This window comes from Marmota marmota, unplaced genomic scaffold, assembly GCF_001458135.2.
Source record: "Marmota marmota marmota unplaced genomic scaffold, marMar, whole genome shotgun sequence".
Taxonomy (NCBI): domain Eukaryota; kingdom Metazoa; phylum Chordata; class Mammalia; order Rodentia; family Sciuridae; genus Marmota; species Marmota marmota.
The window spans coordinates 1,837,511-1,858,285 of NW_026000078.1; the positions used below are offsets into that span (position 1 = coordinate 1,837,511).

At 33.2% G+C, this 20,775-nt stretch overlaps 1 protein-coding gene across 2 annotated transcripts in view; it reads right to left on the minus strand.

Moving 5' to 3' along the window:
• Positions 1-663: 663 nt before the first annotated feature.
• The window catches only part of Olfm3 (olfactomedin 3), a 212,839-nt gene continuing 192,727 nt past the window's right edge, over positions 664-20,775 (minus strand). For both annotated transcript variants that reach the window (XM_015502601.2, XM_048814621.1), the window contains exons 5-6: positions 4,796-4,902; positions 664-3,788 (exon numbers count right to left, since the gene is read on the minus strand). In XM_015502601.2, coding sequence (XP_015358087.1) covers positions 3,111-3,788; positions 4,796-4,902 — 785 coding nt within the window. In that variant the 3' untranslated portion in view covers positions 664-3,110. The remainder of the gene's footprint in view (positions 3,789-4,795; positions 4,903-20,775) is intronic.

A 20,775-nucleotide genomic window follows, 5' to 3' on the forward strand; every position in this document is an offset into this window, starting at 1 on the left:
CTTGGCTTTTAGAAACTCTAAAATGGCTTTATTTTTCAGAATTGCTTTTACTTGAATGAATGCGTTACATTTGCTGTCAGTTTCATTCAATTTAACATTTTACAGAAAATTTGGTAAACCTAAGTGCTAAGAAGAGCCGATAAGTTTTTTTTTTTTAAATCTATTCTTTAAGGAAAATAATGCTCAAGAATTATTATATGTAAAACTTACCTTAATAGGGGAATAGCTAGTTTTATTAGGAAATGAACATTGCATAATTTTATGTAGTTACATTTTAAAAAATGATTCTTGTGGTTGAAAATTTGTAGTTCTGACCTTGTTAATAATTCTCAAATAATACCTGTTTCTTCTTAGGAGTAAGAATAAAAATGAAGTTAACATAATTTGTGAAGAAAAGATTTCGTCAGAGATAACACTGTTAATTATAAAGGCAAGATAACTCTGAGTATAGAGATAGGAATCAGAACTTTTGAATTTGTGATGAATCATAACTAATCACTCATTATTCTACGTGTATAATGCATCTGCTGTTATTTTCTCTTTTATTTCTACATATTTAGTGATGCACTGAAATACTATCATTTTCTGAACTTGTAGATATAAGTTTAGGTACAAGTAATAAGCATTGTGATTCAAGTGCCACAAATACAAATAACACACAAACACAATCAAACCATGAACATATTATTATTTGAATGACATGGAAGTTTGTCAATGATTTGGTTAATTCAGAAAAATACCAGTTACACAGTTCACTTACGGTTAAGAGTTTCTGAGTTTGGATTTCTTTACATCTTGGATAATATGGATGATTTAAAAATACTTATTATTTCCCTCATAAAATTTATTTTATATGTTGGAGATTAAGAAAAAACAGTATCTAGATTAAGTTCTTATCTATTTCAGGCACAAAACGGATGATACTTTAAGAAAAATGTTTTTAAACTATAAATGTTTGATGCAAGTCCCATTTTTAAACTTGTTACCCGCTTCTAGTGACAATAACATTTGTGCTTGCTCCAGCAGCACATACACTATAAATTATCTATGGAGTGATAAAATCTTACATAGGAAACAATAAGTTGCTTTACAAGCTTCACATGGCACAAATAAGCTGTGATTATCCATATTTTGCATGTACACGATACCATATAATTATTTTAAAAACAAATAATGAAGATATTCTATTAGCGGCCATCTACTTAAAAATTAATTCATTTCTGAAATCGATGTGATGTTCTTTCCTTATACAAACCCGATATACAAAGTATTGAGTTAGTATTTTTGTGGTATGTGTACTATGACAAGTGAAACTCCTAAATTTTCCAACACTCTTTTTAAAAGAGAAGACAACACTGCAAAGGACCCAAAGTGGTCATTAAATCATGCTAACGTTATTGTAGGCAAAAAGAAAACAAAAAGAAATTCTTATTAAACCTTATCAGTTTCAAGATTGGATTTTTAAATCCTACAATTTTGAAAGGGAGATATTTGAGAAGGTGTTTTACTTGTGACATTTAAAATAAATAACATTTAAATATTATCATTTCTTTATACAGTGCTTTATTTGCAGTATTATGTCCTATTTTTAAAGATAATGTGGAATGACATATGTGTTAAACTAAATATTTATGACTATTTAAGATATATAATATTTAATATAGAATATATTTTTAAAATTGCAAAATCAATCCATGTTAATTTCTATAAAGCTGCCTTAAGGAAATCTTTTTAATATAATGTATGGAAAGTTAATCTAAACTCAATGACATGTTTGCTATATAGATATATGTTTTGTAGAATAATGAACAAAATATCACTAAAGTTTTCCTTTTTTTGGATACATTATTTCTGCATGTACAATGAATCAGATAACAAGGGGTTACCTTCTCACTCACTTTCTGAGTTGGTTATTTATACATTTGAAACCAAACAGACAAATCCCAAGTCTCTTCATCATTTTCTTTTGCATAAGCCCTGACAATAACTCTTCAGAACTCAAAATCTAAATCTACAGGACATTGTAGAAATTTTCTTTTTTTAAGAGTATTTATGTGCTTCATGTACTTTTAGATACAAGGAATTACATTATTGCAAGTTATGAGTAAAATAAAATATATTTAATAAATAATATATTTCATTAATAAAGAACAAAAAATGTGTTTGGTGTATAATATATAAGTAATTCAACCCATATTCAAAATTTGTGACTCATCTGCATCTTTTGCAAGCAACCATATGGGCTGCTTCCTGTGAACAAAGTAACTTGGCTGCATTGAATCAGTTTTCGCCTTCAACATCAGTGGTCCATTGAACTTGGGGTAAAATAAAAGCTCTTATGTAAGATAGCTGCTTTGATTTTCTTTTTAGTTCATAATGATTGTGTAAGGGCGTAAGTCAAGAAGACTCTTCTTGACTATGCTTGAAAATTGACTCAAATAATTACTGAGATTAAATTTCAATCTATTTTATAAAAAATATTATGTACTTTCACAGAAGTGAAGAAATACAATTGCACAATGGTGGTTACAATGATAGAAATACATATTGCCAATAAAATGTTAGCAAGAGATTTAAAAATGACTGTACAGCACCGCATCAGAGAATTCTGTTAACAGAAAAATTATTAATACTATTTTTCTATACAAACAAAATCGTTTTTAGTAATAAATGGGGAAAAAGCTTTTTTTTTTTCCTTAACCCTAATTCCTACCAAAAATATTTCCTGATGTGGAGCAACAGACAGTAAAAAAAATGACAGTTTTAATAAAAAGAAAATGACATTCATGCATGTAAGCCAACATTAGTCTCTGACTCTAATATAAGGCAGATCATTAATCTTTTGCAAAACTATGACTTTAGCCACTTAAGCTCTTTTTAGTGCTTTTGATGACAATGACATGATAGGCCTTGTAAATTCAGGGGTTAAGATGTGTTTTGAACACATTAATTTAGACAGACTCAGCAGACTTTTGAAACACCAAATTTATAATAAAAAATGTTCCGTTTTGGAGAAATGATGGAAAATTATAATAAAAAAAACAGAAGGGCTCCTATTGAGTTTATCACAAATGACAGTGTTTAGATCAATGAAAATAAATCACATGTGCCTATGTGTCATCCTCAGTCTTAATGATGTGGAAAAGGGTGACATTGAACAAGACCTGGTGGCCATTGTTCCAGGCATAAAGAGCTCTATCTCTTGCATTGTAGTCAAGCATGGATATGTGAAAGTATTGGTTATGAAAGGGAATGTCTGTGTATTCATATGTGGAGGTTTTGGTGGAATATGAATAATACACCTTAGCTCCAGTTAAGTGGGAGTTGGTGACATACAGTGTCCCACAGATCATGAAAGATTCCCCTGCACTTCTCTTGGGGTAGCCAGTGCTCCAGCTCTTCATCACTTCCAAGGTATCTTGGTTAAGTTGGCTGATGACAATATTGCCTGCATTCTGGTTAGTTGCATATACAGCCCACAGCCCAATTTCATCAGCCATTAGGTCGATGTCAGAGAATCCACCCCAGGTGTAGGGGTAAACGTTGTGAAAACCAGCATATTCCAGGCTTCGTTGAGCAAGCACTCTCCCCAAATCGAAGCTATACTTGATGATAATATTACTCTGGTATTTGTTAAAATAGAGTGAGCCATTGTAGACAACATGGTTAGTTCCTGCCCACTTGAAAGGGAGGTTGTATGTCCTTGATTCAGCCCCACTGACAAAGTCTGCAATTGACTTGTACTCACGGACAATTTTATTGTTAGTATAACTGTCCATATACCAGACCTGAGAAGAAGGAAAAAAACAAAAGGAGTGACTCAATTTTCTACTTTTAAGATAATTCCAAAATAAAGACAGTCAGCACATATTAATATCATGATTCTTAGAATTGGAAGTAAATCGTTTACGAATGACCTGCAGCAATGTGATAGTATTACAAGGTTTTGTAAAAATATTGAATTTCTCTATGTGGAAAAGAAGCAACTGAGTTTACTGTCTTGGAGTTGATCTGCTTTTTTTTTTGGGGGGGGGGTCTTCTTTGCTTTATTTTTTGGCTATTTAAACCATATCACTCAGTGGACCAAAGCATAGGCTAATGTAAATCAAATCACCTGGTGGATCAATGTGATCATTGATAACTGACCAAAATACAATCTTCAGCAAATTATTTTTATTCCATCCCTTGCTTTGAAAAAAATGGTATAATTTCATATTTCTAATTTCTACTCATTTCTACTTCATGAGTACCACAGAAATTTCTGGTAACTTTTGTTCACTGGATCAGCTTAAAGTTACAACTACCTTTTGACAAACCTATTAATGTACATATACATAGTGCAGACTTTGCCAACTTATGAAATTCCCCCCAAAAGTTTCAGTGTTATTTCTTTTAAAATTATCTCTAGATTCCAGGGGCATATTAGTTTATTTAGAAAATGGTCAGCTCTTGAGTCTTTTTTACTTAGTAATGTTGTTTTCAAACTAAAGAGCATGTTTTATAAACAATACACAGAAAACATTGTACACTAGCAATCAGCACATTTCAGCCATAAAACAAGACTAAAATCAATAAAAATTGGACTTTTTGTACTGGTGGATTAAGAGATAGAACATTTTACTAAAATAAACTTGGTATGTATTTTTAGATAGTAGTAACAAATGGAAAATATTTGCAAGTGATGTTAACACTTTTCAAGTTGAAATTAATATCCCTGAAGAAAACAAATAACCCAGAAGAGAACAGTATAAATAAAATATAACTCTAAGCAAAGAAACTTGTGGAGGCAACATACTCTATTATTTTTTTCAGATGCTAAAGGATCTGTCATCCAAGCGCCAAATCGAGTTCCAGATGTCTTGACTGTCACAGGGCCTGTGATTTTCATCAACTTGCCACATGCTGAAATTAGAAAAACATAAATATGTTGGGAAAACCCAGTAAATGATTCCAACACACACACACTCTTACCAAAAGCAAAGGAAGTGATCATAAAACAAGACAAATTCGTGGGATTAATATCCCATTTCCCAAATCAATGATCATTGGTATTGGTTGGGTATGAATACAACAATAAGTTGAACCATGAGTGGTTGCTTTTTCAATGCTCTAAATCAAAGTACGGAATTTTAAGTGGGCAAAGATTTGAATAATTTGGGAAACCATTATCATTTTATCAGTATGAAAGCTGTTTCTTTTAAGAAGTCAGAAAAATCAAATGAATTGCCCTCGGAACTGTGCACCTGATCACCAATATCCCCAGTCTCTCCTTCCAACACCTTGTGACCGCTGATAACTTATAGAAGCCAGAACAAACTTTATAAGCTGATTTTTAATTTGTGTTCATGCAGATCCCATGAAGAAATTCTAATGCAGTATAACAATAAAAAAATTCCACCAGTCTTCCAGAAAGAAGTAGAGTTTTGAAGAACAAATGTATTGGTTACAGGACCTGATAAACATCCAAAGAATGAAACTTCAAAATCTCAAGCCCTAAACCCCAAAGTCACATATAATAAAAGATGTAGAAATGAAATAAATAATGAAAAATATTATTTCATTGAAAAAAATTATAATATTTTTAACATCTTAGCAATGATAACTTCCAAAATATCAAAACCCCACCAAACAGAAACCCAGAAATTTTTGTGAGATTTTTAATTTTTTACCATGAGACTTTGTTTATTTTGCAAGTGTTTTTTAATTCTTTCATCATAATTTCCTCATGTTTTTACATTACCATATCTGTTTTCTAGACTTTTAAGACATTGAATAGAATTTGTCTTAAGTTAAAAGGGAAAAAACATTCTTTCTGCTGAATAATATCACATTTAACGTAAAAATTATGAATGTTTTGAATATTAAGAATTGAAACTCCTGGAATTAAGGTCACATTTATCTGTAGGTACCAATATATCCCTGAGATCTAAATAGGAAAATGTCTCTTATAAACCGTAACAAGACTCTCACCTCAAAATAAAGCATTCTGAAATGTATACAATGATTTCCATATTCAATAGCTTTATAGTATCCAGAAAGCCAGGGTTTATAGAAATGATAAACTAAATAGTTAACATTCAGAAACAGGTTCTAATACCCATTTATACCAAAATAACAAAACTTGAAACCCAGTACCCTGTGCAGAAATATGTTCTATTCCTAGTCCATCATAAAACCACCATTTTTAAAAACACAGATACTGAGACTTCCAGTAAATGCTAGCCAGAGCTATCATCTGAACAAAGAAAACTCCAGTAAGATTAGCTTTAACACTTTATTTGAATGGAGGATATGATTCATATTGAATCAACAAGGGCTCCTGGGGTTGCTGGTACCATTTCTGGGAGTATGGTAACACACACTTGGTTTCCATGGAGTGTGTAGCCATAGTTGTGTGATTCAAATCAGCTTTGACTTAGGCAGAGAGAGATCTCAGACCCAGCCAACGTGGCTCTGTTAAACAGCAAAGTTTTAAAGTGCACATTTTGAAAGGAAATCTTACTGCCGATAAATGTTGACGATTGGTCTCAATCAAGGAATAGTCTTTCCAGTTTATCCCATGTTTCTTTTTTTTTCCCCCTTTCATTCTTTTTTCACTGTTTTGGGGTTGTTTGTTCTGTTTCTTCTATCCTCCTTTGTCAATTAATAGAATTGATAAATTTCTAGTTTCTGTTGGCTCCTCCTGTCCTGATTAGGGAAGAACAAATATTCTAAGCCAAATCAAGGACAAAAGTAATTCTAGCTAAAACTTATTTTGGCCCATTTTTCTATATATTTTCCTCCTAAGAATGATTTGTAACTGGCAGGATACAGAGCTGTGCAGTTAAGAAGATGATGCATGATAACATATTTTGCACCATTACTTTAGTAATACTACAAATTTAGTCATTTCTAGCATTTCAAGAAATCTGAATGGAAAGTATTTTCCCCCTTTGTGAAAAGAAAATTAAATGTGATGGCATTGTTATATAGTGAATGGCTTTATAATTTCCTCAGACCTGATAAACCAGGCTAATTATTCAGAATTTGTGACATTATCTATATTAAGTATTAAGGCCCTCCAGGGTTAAACCTATTTGGAATATATCAGTTCAATTTGCTATAAACACATTAAAAATATATAAGTAAATCACCATCAATTTGAACTAGAAAAAAGTTAATGGAACTAGTTGAGCATATGATCATAATATATAAGAAGTGAAAGTAATATGATAATTAATGTGGTCCTACCTAAATATTTCTAAGTAAACATGATTAGAGCATGAAAATTTCAAGTGTAAGTAGATTGAGATAAATTGAAAGGCATACGCCTCCTTTCCTCCAAATACCACACAACTTAATTTTTTTCTTACACATGAGAAAGTAATTCTGACTTAAAATGATGGACTAAGATGTGCCTTTATCTCCTTTATCTTTTGTGATCATTAAAATAATAAGAAAACATGAAAAAAAAAACTAAGAAAATAGTATGAGAGCCATAAGTGGAGAAAAAGTTTTACCAAATTTCTAGAAGGTAGAGGTGATGGAGGGGTCATTAGAGTGTAAGATGTAATAACAAGCATCAGTGTCTATGCAAAGGAGAGGACAGCTGAGGAGGGAGAGGCCCTGCCTTGAAGACAGGTTACACTAAGAGACTCAAAAAATAGGTAAAAAGTGCTGGGAGTGAGGTAGAGCCCTAGAAACAAGGACAGCACTGAAAGCTGCTCTTAAAATCTATTGATTTTACTGGGTGTGGTGACCTACACCTGCAATTTCAGCCACTCAGGAAGCTGAGATAGGAGGAGGGTAAGTTCAAGGCCAGCCTCAGCAATTCAGCAAGTCCCTGTCTTAGAAAAAAATATAAAATGGGCTAGGTCTGTGGCTCAATGGTTAAGCCCCCTTCTTGGTTCATTTCTTGGTACCAAAAATAAATGAATGAATAAATAAAAAGATCTACTGATTCCATCTTCATCCCTACATACCAAATTGCAGAAGGCAGGTTAAAAAAGAAACTAGAAAATTGTGTCAATTACTTGGGAAGACTTTGAGTAACTAAATAAGTATGACAGGTCCAGAACACAGGCTCCTGTGTCATGACAATGGTAATCTTCCTACCTAGCAACTATGGGGAGAAATGTCAACCCTACCTAAATACATGGAATTTCCATGGAGATTATCATTCAGATTTTAAAAATGTAATGGTTAACATAGGTGCCTAGGTAGCTTCAAAAAGTTAAAATGAGACTGATCAAGATAAATGTGCAAAAAAAAAACAAAACAAAACAAAAAAACACAAAAACAGGGTCCCAATGAAAGAGCCTAACAGAGCAGAAGAGACCCTGGTATCTTCAGAGACATCTGTACCTTGTGTACTGTGGACTGGGATAAAAAAGCACAAAACAGGTATTGCAAACTAAAAATATAGCTAAATTAAAAAAAAATTGGTTTGTAGAAGATAAAATGAGGTATCCAAAATCATTAAAATTAAAGAGAAAATAATGAAAATAAGAAAAAAAAACTTGGAGGCATATAGGTGGAATTTATAAGCTCCAACATCTGAAGAATAAGTATTAAAGAATAAAAAGGGAGAGGAAAACAAAAAATTGTTAAAGAAATTCTACAGGGAATTTATTTAGTTATGAAATCTAGATATTCAAGTTAAAAGGGCATATCATATAAATTTTAAAAGATCTATTCTTAACAGAATTTCTGTGAAATGATAGAGGATTCAGAATAAATTCTAAGCCAACAAGAATTAGACTGAAATTGTTTCTTATCACCCATATTGAATGCCAAGAGATACGGATCAGAGCCCTTATATTTAGGAAGAAAAAACAGATAAAGATAAAATAAGGGTTATTCATCTATTTATTTATTTATTTATTTATTTATTTTGGAACTGGGTATTGAACCTAGGGGCATTTAATCACTGAATTACTTCCCCAATCCTTTTTACCTTGTCTGACCTCAAACTTGAGATCCTCCTGCATCAGTGTTTTCAATTGCTGAGAATATAGGCAGGCATTTCTGTCATGCAAACTTTCCAAAAGTTCATCTACACTTCACTCATTTTTTTTTTAGGCACTACTTAATGAAAGGGTTGCAGGTGTAGCTCAGTGGTAAAGGCCTTGTCTCAGTATGCTTGAGGCCTTGGGTTCAATCCTCAGCACCACAAAAAGGGGGGAGGGGCAAAAAAAGAGGAAAACACAAAGTTACTTTAGGAGCTACCACAGCAAAACAAGTGAATAAACCAAAACAGAGGAAGATAAGATCAGGGAAATAGTGATTTCCTATCCAAAATGGCAGCTGTGTAGTGGGCCTTGAGAACATTTGATCCAGAATGGAATCAGATCTGAGGGGGAGGTTTCAGCAATGGTTATGGAGATATAAATCACTATGACCATTATGGAAAACAGTATGAATGCTACTAAAAAAATTAAAAATAAAACTAACATATGATCCAATAGTCCCACTAATGGCTATCCAACCAAAGGAAATGAAATCTGTATGACAAATAGACCTTTGTACTCCCATGTTCATTGCACCACTATTCACAATAGCCAAGAGATGAAAACAACCTAATGTCCATCAACTGATGAATGGATAGAGAAAACGAGGCATGGATATACCATGAAATACCATCAGCCATAAGAAGAATGAAATCCTATTATTTGCACATTGCAGCTAGACTGTAGATCTTTAAGTGACTAAGCCAAGCACAATAAGCCTTGTTTCACTCATGTGGCATCCAAAAAAGCTAACTGCATGGAAGTTGAAAGTGCATTGGTGTTTATCAGAGGTTGGCAGTTGATAGGTAATTCCTAAGTTATAGTTACATAAGAGTAAGAAATTCTGGTGTACTATTGCACAGCAGGGTGACAATAGGTAACAGTAATGTACTGTGCACTTCAAAAATATAGAAGGGTTTTGAAAGCTTTCCCTATAAAGAAATGATAAGTGTTTGAGAAGTTTGATATATTTAACCTAATTTAAACATACGCAATATGTAAATGTGTCAAAACATCATGTTACTCCCATAACATATATAACTTTTATATTTTATGGTTTATATACCAGTTGAGAAATAAATCAACTTTAAATAAATGTGATATAAATGGAATTCATCTACAGATAGACTGTAGGAAAAACTGGATATGATACCAGCAAATTGATGCCAGGTGCAGTGGCACAGGCCTATAATTCCAGCAGCTTGGGGGACTGAGGCAGGAAGATCAAAAATTCAAAGCCAGCCCCAGTAACAGTGAGGAGCTAAGCAACTCAGTGAGACCCTGCCTTTAAATAAAATACAATATAAGCCTGGGGATGTGGCTCAGTGGTTGAGTGTCCCTGAGTTTAATCCCCAGCACACACACACACACAAAATTGATGCATATAAAAAGATGTCATCTGAACCTAACTCTAGTATTGGTTACTTTGAATGGCACAGATATTATGTTATTGGACGTAGGCATAAACATCATCATCATAATGTAAACACGCATGTTCAACTTATAGAGTCGATCCATTAACTCACTGCAGAATAACTGAGAGACTGTTCACACACTCTGTGATTATATAAAAGACAATTTTTCAATAATATGAAAGAAAAAAGATTAAGTTCATATTGTTAGGAAACTGTAGATTGTGAGAAGAGATGGGAAGGCAAGAGCCTTCATATTTAAAACACATGGTTTTAAGTCATTTTTCCTATTTTTATTTGCTGAAAATAATGAAGTTATAAATATGAATCTTGAAATTACAAAACTGATATGGGTCAGACTATGAATAGTTAATAACACATATTTTAAAAAGACATGAAAGAAAGAAAGTGGGATTGCCTAAGTTATCAAAATCTTCATTTTGCAGAATACAAAGTTGGTAACAATGTCTAAAAATGATTTAAAAAGTAGAAAAATCAACATATTATTAGAAATATAGATTTAAAAACTTGGACCCTTAAAATTAACCTGTTAAATGTGACTACCTTTGGGGAGCAGAGCTGAAGGAGACTACTACTTTTCATTCCAAGCCTTTTTTATTGTAAGCATACAATTTTCTAGCCGTGTGTACAATATTTAAATTATAATTTAAAAGGCTGAAATAAATACCAAAATTTCATAGTTAAATAAAGCTATTTAAATTTTAAAAGTAAAATAATCACATTGACATATTGCCTGTTGAAAAATACTTTCCATTTTTATGTGCCATGCTTCCTCACAGGGATAGGAAGAAGGTAGAAATGGGATGTAAATAGTCTGCAGAAATGGAAGCTACAAATAGCCTTCGTTTTAATTTGGTTTCCATCCTATAAGGATTAGACTGAAATTGTGTTTTTTAAACTTCCAGTTCTGTTTTAAAATTGACATGAAAATCTCTTTTTAAAATCTTTCAGTCTTAAATTAAAAAAAAACGTATGAATTATGACAATTATCAGTTAACTTCATGTAGATGCTAAACTTTCTGTGAAAAATACATGTGAAGTCTTAGAAAGGACAAGTTGAATTGAGTTGTATTTCTCATTAGGTCTTATTGATTTGGTCCTGCATGTGAGTTATTGGTGGTTATCTTTTCTGTATAAAGGAAATTTATCCCTATAATCTAGTAAATCAATCTAATATTGCAAACTTTAACTCTGTGAGCTTTTAGTGAGTGGACATATAAGTTAGATAAAAATCAATTTTCAAGGCTCCAAATACAGATATTTTATACCTAGTCTGTGGCCAGAGAAGATTCTATGAACATTTGTGAAGTTTATGTTTTGCATTCTTCCATTCTTCTATGTTTAATCCTCTCTCCATTGTTTTCATCTATGTCTGGGATCAATTAGCTCTCTCCCATCTTCCCAGCAGCTCACAAAACGCAATGCCATGATTTGTCTTCCTAGTATCACCTTGTATTTGACCTCAGTCCATCACAAATTTTCACCCTGGGATCATATCCTTTGAATAATATTAATCTAAGAAGCACACTTGAAGTGAAGAGCTAATGATGCAGAATATTCACAATTTAAAAATAATATCTGTATTTTAAAAGTGTCCTTCAGTTTCTTTATCTAAAATAGTATATTAAAAATTTTGGACTCCACAGCAATAAAGTTGCTTAAAACCCCAAATAGCTATGTGTGCAAATGTCCTTTGCTTTTCACTACATAGTGAACAAAGTTCATTTCATATAATTCTTCCACATTGGATGACCTTGGAGGTGTGGTCTTTTGGCTAATTGACTCTTTTCTATGTACCTAGTTTGGTAAAAGAAACCAATGTTTGTTCCAGTCAACTGTACTTTACAAAGTGAATCCTTAGGTGCTTAAAAGAAGGACTTTGGAATGTGACCTTCAAGTAAGGGTGTTTATTCACTCATTTATTCATTCATCCAGCTAAGTTACTGAACAGGAAGTGCTGTTCTAGACACTAACATTATAGTGATAAGCAAAACATGATACCTCTATCCTGAGGAAGCTTGAATTTTGAAGGAGAGGGAAAATAAGTAAACAGACTAAACATATCAGGTAGGAACATATTTAAAGCAGATATTTCAGTAGAGCAATTGGATGAAGTGATTGGAGAAGGCAGGGGGAAGACCTTAATCTGAGGTCTAATTGAGAAGGTGTCAGCCACAGACTCACCAATTGAATGGAATACTCTTTAGGAATTTAGTTTATTTAACTAGTAAGTCACTTAGTAGATTTAATAGATCACCTAGAGGAAGGAAGAATCTGAAAATGGTGGGAAATACGAGTTAAGGAGTCCAAAAGCGTGGATTTGGATCCTGATTCTATCTCCAACACTCTAAGGAACTTGAACAACTGCTTAACTTCTCAATGCTTCATGTGTAACAACAGTAATAAAATAAATCTCAAAATGTTATTGAGAAGATTAAGAAATGCTGAGTGTTTGGTACATAGTCAAGTATGGAAAAAAATATTGGCTATTATCAGTGCTCTTGGAAAAGCCCTAAATTGATGAAGACTGGAGACATGAATAGTCCACATCATGAGGCTTGTAGAATTAGAGTGAATATATGGTGTTATTTCAGGTATGATTAAAAATGATAAAGACTTTACAAAAGGAGGGAGAGAAAATGACAGAATGTGAGATGCATTAAGTAGATCCCTCTATTTGCTGTGTGGAAAATTAACTGTAGAGGGAAAAGAGTATGGGAGAAAGCTCCAAGAAGAGGGTAGCATATTGGTTTAGGTGAGAGATATAGAAGCAGTGATGGACATACAGAAAAGTGTGTGAATTTGGGGTTTGTTTTTAAAGACATAGTTGATAAGATTAGTTATTTTTTATTAGATGCAAGGATGGAGGCCAAAGGGGGGAACATAAAATCTCTTAAAATAATCTAGGCTAACATTTAGAGTTTTGACTTGTTCCATTGGGCAGATTATAGTACCATTTACTCAGATGAGAGAAATGAATGTGGAAAGGTAAGATCAAGAGTCCAATGCAGATTATTTTACATTGTTCATGACTATTTCACATGCCAGTGGGGATTGTGTACAAATCTAGGGAGTAGCCATCTTTTGAGACACAGTATTAACAGTCTGCAGCATGATGGTGACAGTGAAAGCCAGGACGGTTTGTTGCCTCAGAGATGTAGAACAGAGCTTTGCAAGTCACAGTATTTACAGGCCCCAGCAAAGGAGCCCAAGAAGCAGCTACAGGTAAAATAGAAGAAATTCTATGATCAAAAAACACAGAAAGAAGAATGTGTTTTTAAGAAGGGTGCAGTATTGACCTGTGGTGAACATCACTGAAAAGATTATAACTAAAGAAGCAGCTTTAGTAATTTTTTTTTCAAGGTAAAAGTAGGAAACAGGGGTGGGGGAACATAAGGTCATGGGAAATTTTTAGTGCTGTACTGATGTCATTGCTGTTTCTAAAAGGTTTTTTTTTTTTTTGTCTCTAAAAATCTAATAGACGGGGAGCAGCAAATGATGCAAAAGAACATAATTCAATAAACGAAGGCCATGAGCAGGTGGTAGCTCATGGTAGTAACCATGTGTAATCATGCCTGTGTCTTCTTTAGTGTGTGTGTGTGTGTGTGTGTGTGTGTGTGTGTGTGTCTGCCTGCCTGTCTGACTTATTTCCATTAATTTTCCAAGAATGTTCTTTGTGAAGTACACTTCATCCACGATATAACTCTGAGGCAAGAAGTGGGAAATTGGATTTCTAATCTAGGCCACGCCATCCAATCATTATGTAATGTTGACAATGTGCTTTTTTTCTGGAGTGGAGTTTCCTTGTCTACAAAATGGAACTTCGGAAGCCTGACATTTTGTCATTTTAACTAAAGGAACAATGAGTCGATAGTGGATCAATAAAGTTTTATATGCTGGTGAGGAGAAAGTACTACATTTGTGATTGTGATCAGACAAACAAAAGAATCATCATCAGCATGAGGGAGACCACCGTCACCATAAGTCTTTATCCCCAGGAAGCAAAATCACAGAAAGCGCTCTCATTGTTGATTTCTTCCCAGGAGAAGCTCCCTTTACAACAGGTTATCAATTTATTAAGCCAGAATTCATCTTATCAAATGAAATTTGTAAAATTCAAGTTTTAGGAATTTATAAAACTGGCTGCTTTTCCAATTATAATTTTGTGGACCGTAGTGTCAAGAACACAGATATAAAATGTTCATAATATTTAATCTGTGATTCTCCATTTTGGGAAATGAGGATAAGAAAATCAGAAATGAAAATCAAACTTTATTTCTCAAAATATAGCCTCAACTCTATCCATTGAAATCGTAAAAATAAAATAAGCAATAACCGTCATTTTTATTTCTCAGCTCCCCCAAACTAGCTTTTGTTCAAATAAATCATTATCTTTTCTCATTTTATTCTCACTTTCTTGTGGACAAGGGAACTCGGACAAAAAAGGATAATTTCCCCAAAAGCCTGGAAGACAAAGGTTTCTGCAAAGGTAGACGGTGAAGAACGAAATTAGGAGTCTTGCTTTATTGGTTTTCTCTTGCTGTGCTTTTCTGTCTGCAGTGAGATGTTATGAAAATATTAGCTTTCATAATACATGCATGTGTACATTTTGTATATTCAGAAAATGTACTGAATAGGTTACTGAGGAAAGTGACCATTTTATTTCTCTGATGACATTTATACATTACATTTTTTTATGATGTTATAATCCATATTTATCAATCAGCAGCTGAGGAAAAGATATCATTTGGGATTCATCTGGAAGATCAGTTGTTTAGACCAATGAAGCATAAAAACCATCTGTCCTCTCCTTTGTTTTTTTCTTTAATATGTAAATAAAATATCCTAGATTAACAACTGCAAGATTTGAATCCTAAGGCTGTGCCCATATAAGTAATTTAGGAGAGTAATAAATATGTTTTATGGACAGAATGGTTTCTGTATTTCTACTTATGACCATTGGAGAACTCATGCAGCAAGAAAGGGTATTATTTGATTTTTAAAGTCCATTAAAGCTATTTAAAATAAGTTTGTCTCCACCATATATCTTGGTATACTATAAAATCCATTTATATCATTTATATTTTTATTTGTATGTCTAGACTTACCAGCTACACTGTTGAGAAAAACATGAGGATAAGAATAAACAGAGCATTAGAATGATTTTCCAGTGGGTTTTTGGTAAATGAGATCAAGAATAATATGAATATGTCTAACTCACTTTTTCCAAAATTAACACAATTTTATCCTTTTGCTTATTTAAAATATTGCCTCAAAAATAAAATAAAACATTCACAGTATTTAATCTGTGATTCTCCATTTTAGGAACTGAGGATAAGAAAATCATAAATTAAAATCAAGCTTTATTTCTCACAATATTGCCTCAACCTCACCTCTTCCTTTTATCTTTTCTGGGATAAAACTTATGAGTATATCTTTAAGGAAAAGCTTACTAAATATCAAAACATAATGGACAATTGTGTTATGAAATCCCAAATAATTTGGAAATTCATGTTTGCATCTGGAAATACAAAATTATATCCTTAAAGCATTTAAAACTTATTTGTAATCTACAAATATTTAGGAATTTAAAAAGGAAGATTAATCAGTTTACGGTGAAATTTACAAATTACTCAAAGTGTGGTTAAAATAACTAGGGTTTCATTTTTAAAAGAAAAAAAAAATTATCAAGTGCATGGACACAAGACAAAGTCCTATTCTATGCTACAGTTTAGAATTTGGGGTTGAGTAGAACCTAGTAGGACTGTCTTTGGTACATGACTTGTTTGAAGTCCTCCTCAATTTACTTGAAGAAATATTCTTATCAAGTACCCCTATTGCATGTGAATTAAATCTCACTCCTCTCCAACACAAGCACAATAGTTTGACTTTGCTTTTATTCCTGCTTTCAGTGAGACTTTCAGTGTGCCTTACTTTAAGTGCTAGATAGAGCAAAATACCTGGAGTTTTGGAAAGCAATTCCTCATTGCCATAAGGGATGGAGCAGAGGACAGCAAACACAAAGGTGAAAAAATGCTGTGCTTTTGTTATCATCTTTCCCAAAAGCTTTTTGGTTTTGTAAAAGGTATTATGATGTTTTATAGTTGACATGTGCTGATTTTTTGAAAGCAACTTCAAACTGTATATTTTAAAAATTAAATTTGCTCTTAAACACTTTGCAGACATTAATTTCTGCCTACTGTGTTTCAGGTGGATTGTTAGAGTCCCCAAGGATTCAGCAAGGATAGACCCTGACCGCTCAGTACCCAATGTGCTTACAAGGGTGTAAAACTTAAAAAAAAAAAAAAAAAAAAGTATTTTTTTGCAAAATTTTTCTTGTAGAAGGTAAGTGCCTTGTCAGAGTGGGGTACAAGTCTCTGGGAGACCATTCCAGGGAAGACCAACCTTAGAGAGCAATCAGTGAAAGCTCCTCAGAAGAATTGGTGTCGTGTGTGTGTGTGTGTGTGTGTGTGTGTAAGAGGAAAAATGATTAGAATTTAGATAGGTAAAGGGAGGAGGGAAAATGTTCCATGAAAATGGAGAGAAAGTCCAATGTTCAGGAGAATGAAAATATGTACGATTGAAGAACTGACACATGGGAATGGCTGAAGCCACGCTGAATGGCTGGTGAGAAGTTGGAGAGGGCCGGAGACACAGGCAGACACATTTCATCAAGACAAACCATGCAAAGGAATCTGGATTCAATTTTAAAAGCAAATCCTTTAAATACAGGTGTAATTTGACTAGATTTGTATTTGAGAAAGATTACACTAAATATTCAGTGTGGTGAAGAGGGATTCCCTTCAGCTAAACCTAGTGGGAGGCCATTGCAGTGATCCAATTGAAAAAAAAGAGGAGTGATGCTTTGCATCAGGGCAGTGAAAGTGTAAAAACAGACATAAGATGGTTTTCAGAGACAGGTGAGAAGGGCGTAAACGAGGTTGTGACTGCAGAGGGGAAAGAGAACCCGGGAGAATCAAGAATGACTTTTGGCATTTTTTTTTCTTTGCCACAATTGGGTGGATGGTGACTCCATCATTAAACTGAACTTATTAAGGTTATCTACAGAATTTCCCATAAAAGACATCATTGATGGGAAAGGAATTTGTCTGTGTGTCTTTGGAAGTTATAAATTCTAATTTCTAACATAAATTTTCTGAGCATGCGTTTTCCTTAATTGTCAATGCTAGTGCCTAAACCAGAGTTCTTTCTGAGGTTAGAACAAGCACATGCAAAACAGCTGGCACAGTGTCAAGCAGCAGCCCCCTGGTGTTGCCCTAGCTGTTTATTTAGGTTCTCGTCCCCACTAGATGGAGATGGTCTTCTGTTCATCTTTGGATCTGCAAACACCTAGCAAAGTCCAAAAGTATTTGTTGGATGTTCATAGAAGATCATTGGCACACAGAAAATTTGTTTTCCTATTTTAAAAACTATTTGGGCATCAGTGTAGCAAACACAGTAACCCAAGTTTTTCACTGTGACCTTGTTTCTAATGTTACTGGTATGTCTGTTAAATGTGAGGTCTCAAACTGTTGTTTAAATAGAAAGATACAATCAGTGCTTCACTAGATGGCACCAAATCATTGCCCTAAAATAGAACTAACACGAGGGAATGGGGGGCAGAGGACTGGCAAGCTGAAAAGTCTGATTATAAACTACATTAAATATCTATTGGTGATCTCAGGGGGTGTGTAAGAGCTTTAACCATGCTTTTTCAGTCAAATTCTCACATGCATGTAATTATATTCCTCATGTCTAGGAATGTGATATGATTTAATTAAGCACAGGGGACTTTGTTCTATTCAGTCTCTCATAGGAGGAAATTAAACACTTAGGAAAGAACATTTCTGCACCTCACTCAGGCCACAAGGGTTCATTGCTGTTGAAGCTTTTTTTTTTTTTTTTTCATTTCTATTTTCTCCCAACCTTTAATTCTCTGTTAGAAATAAACTAAATGGTGCCCTGGTGGTCTCAATGACTTGTGATTCCCACAGTGCCTTGAAGGCAAGGAAGCTAGTGTGGTTTTTTTAGCCTCTTAAAATTCATGTGATGGACCCTATGATATTTTACTTGAAAGAAAATCTACTGAAAAAGTGAGGGGAAATGCATGCATCAATGTTGCAATTTTATTCTCTCTCTCAATACATTTCTACACTCTGCTAATTGTCTGTGTGGGTTGAGAGGCTTCTGTGAAGAGTGAAGATGCCATTGATGAATGAGCCTTCTTGCTCTTGTTACTACATTGCTGATACTATAATTATCCAAAGTCTCACTCTAGATCTCAGCTGCATAGCAACTGTACTTTAATCCTTTTAGAACCCTTGATATCTTTAAAAAAAAAACAAAAACAAAACTTTTTCCTATACTTTCTGTTAATGGTCCTGATGTTAGTTAGAATTTGTTCTCTCTCTCAAGTCCTTTTTTGATATTTGGACATTTATAAAATAATGGACATGGAGTTTAAAGGATTCTTACAGATGAATGGATCCAACCTATTATCAATTGCCAGGAAATGTAAAGATTAGGTCGAGTTTTAATCAAATTATAATCTAATGCCACAGTAAAAATTATTTATGTATATATATATATATACACACATATGTATCTTTCTCATATATATGTGTATGTATATACATATATATATCATATATATATGCATACTTCAATGTTGCAATTTTATTCTCTCTCTCAAAATACATTTCTACCCTCTGCTAATTGGCTGTGTGTGTTGAGAGGCATATATATATATATCTTGAGATACCCTCTTTTAACTGAAGTTAGATACCCTCTTTTAACTTCTCTTTTAATGGGAAATATGAATTTATTCATTTTTATGGGACTCTATAACTCTGGAAATGTTTTCTTCACTGTAATTAACTGATAGGATCCTCTCTGCTCAGAGATGTTCAATAAATGATTATTTGGTACAATATGGAAGGGTGGACAAAACTACCCAGTTCTTCAGACAAAAAGCATAAAAGAGTTAGGTTTTCTGTCTGTGGTATGGGTGTCTCTGTTAAGTAAGTAGGTAGCTGGGCTATGGATAATCAAGAGGATTTCAAGAAATGTAAGAAATACAGTCAGGCCTTTGTATCTACAGGTTCTGCATCCTTATATTCAACAAACTTTAAATCAGAAGTACTTGGAAAAAAAAAAAAACTCCATCTACACTGAAAATGAACAGAGTTATTTTTTTGTCATTATTCCCTAAACTTCAGTATAACAGCTGTTTGCATAGTAGTAACATTCTGTTAGTTTTTATAAGTAGTCTAGAGATGATTTAAAGTATATGGGATGATGGGCATAGGTTACATGCAAATACAATGCTCTTTTATATAAGGAACTCGAGCATCTGCAGATTTGGGTATGTGAGGATCCTGGAACTAATTCCCTACAGGTGCTGAGAAACTACTCTATTTTCAATATCTTATAGGGTATCTATAACTCAAACAGCAATCATCTCATTAAATGAGAAAGTTGAATACTGATTTTATTATTGCTTGATATTTGCATTATTATATTGACTGCTAGAATTTAAAGTTAAAATCATCATTGTAGGCCCTGGGTTTAATCTGCAGCATTGTAAAATAAAATAATAAAAATTTTAATAAATTCAGTTATTCAATTGTCTAAAACCTTGTCATCTATGGAGGAAATGAATAAATGATGTATGATGATATATATATATATATATATATATATATATATATATATGTAAAATATATGTCATAAATAGCTAATAATGTGTGTGTGTATGAACACATTCTAAGGCTTAGAGACACCATAGAAATATTATCATAGTTCAGTAAGAATAAGAGATGGATTTTACTCTACTTAGATTAAGCTTCTTTGTCTTAAATGTCATTTTCACTATTGAAGGATATTAAGCATTCAGAATTATAAGTGAATTGAAAGAAACAAATTGTTATAATTAGAATGAGATATACTCCATGTTTGTATAAATGTATCAAAATATACTCTACTGCCATGTTTATCTAAAAAGAAAAAATAAAATTTTTAAAAATTGTGGAAATATAAAATAAAGTACCACCACCAACAACAACAAAAAAGAAACAAACAAATTGTGTGTTATGAAAGAGTGAGGGGTGTGTGGGATTATCTGTAATAGAGATGTCTTCCAGCTCAGTATATTCAGAGAGAATACATACAGAAGTAATGTTCAGGGCTGGGGATGTGGCTCAAGCGGGAGCGCACTCATGTGGCATGCATGCAGCCTGGGTTCGATCCTCAGCACCACATACAAACAAAGAGGTTGTGTCCTCCAAAAAAAAACTAAAAAATAAATATTAAAATTCTCTCTCTCTCAAAAAAAAAAAAAAAGAAATGTTCATTTC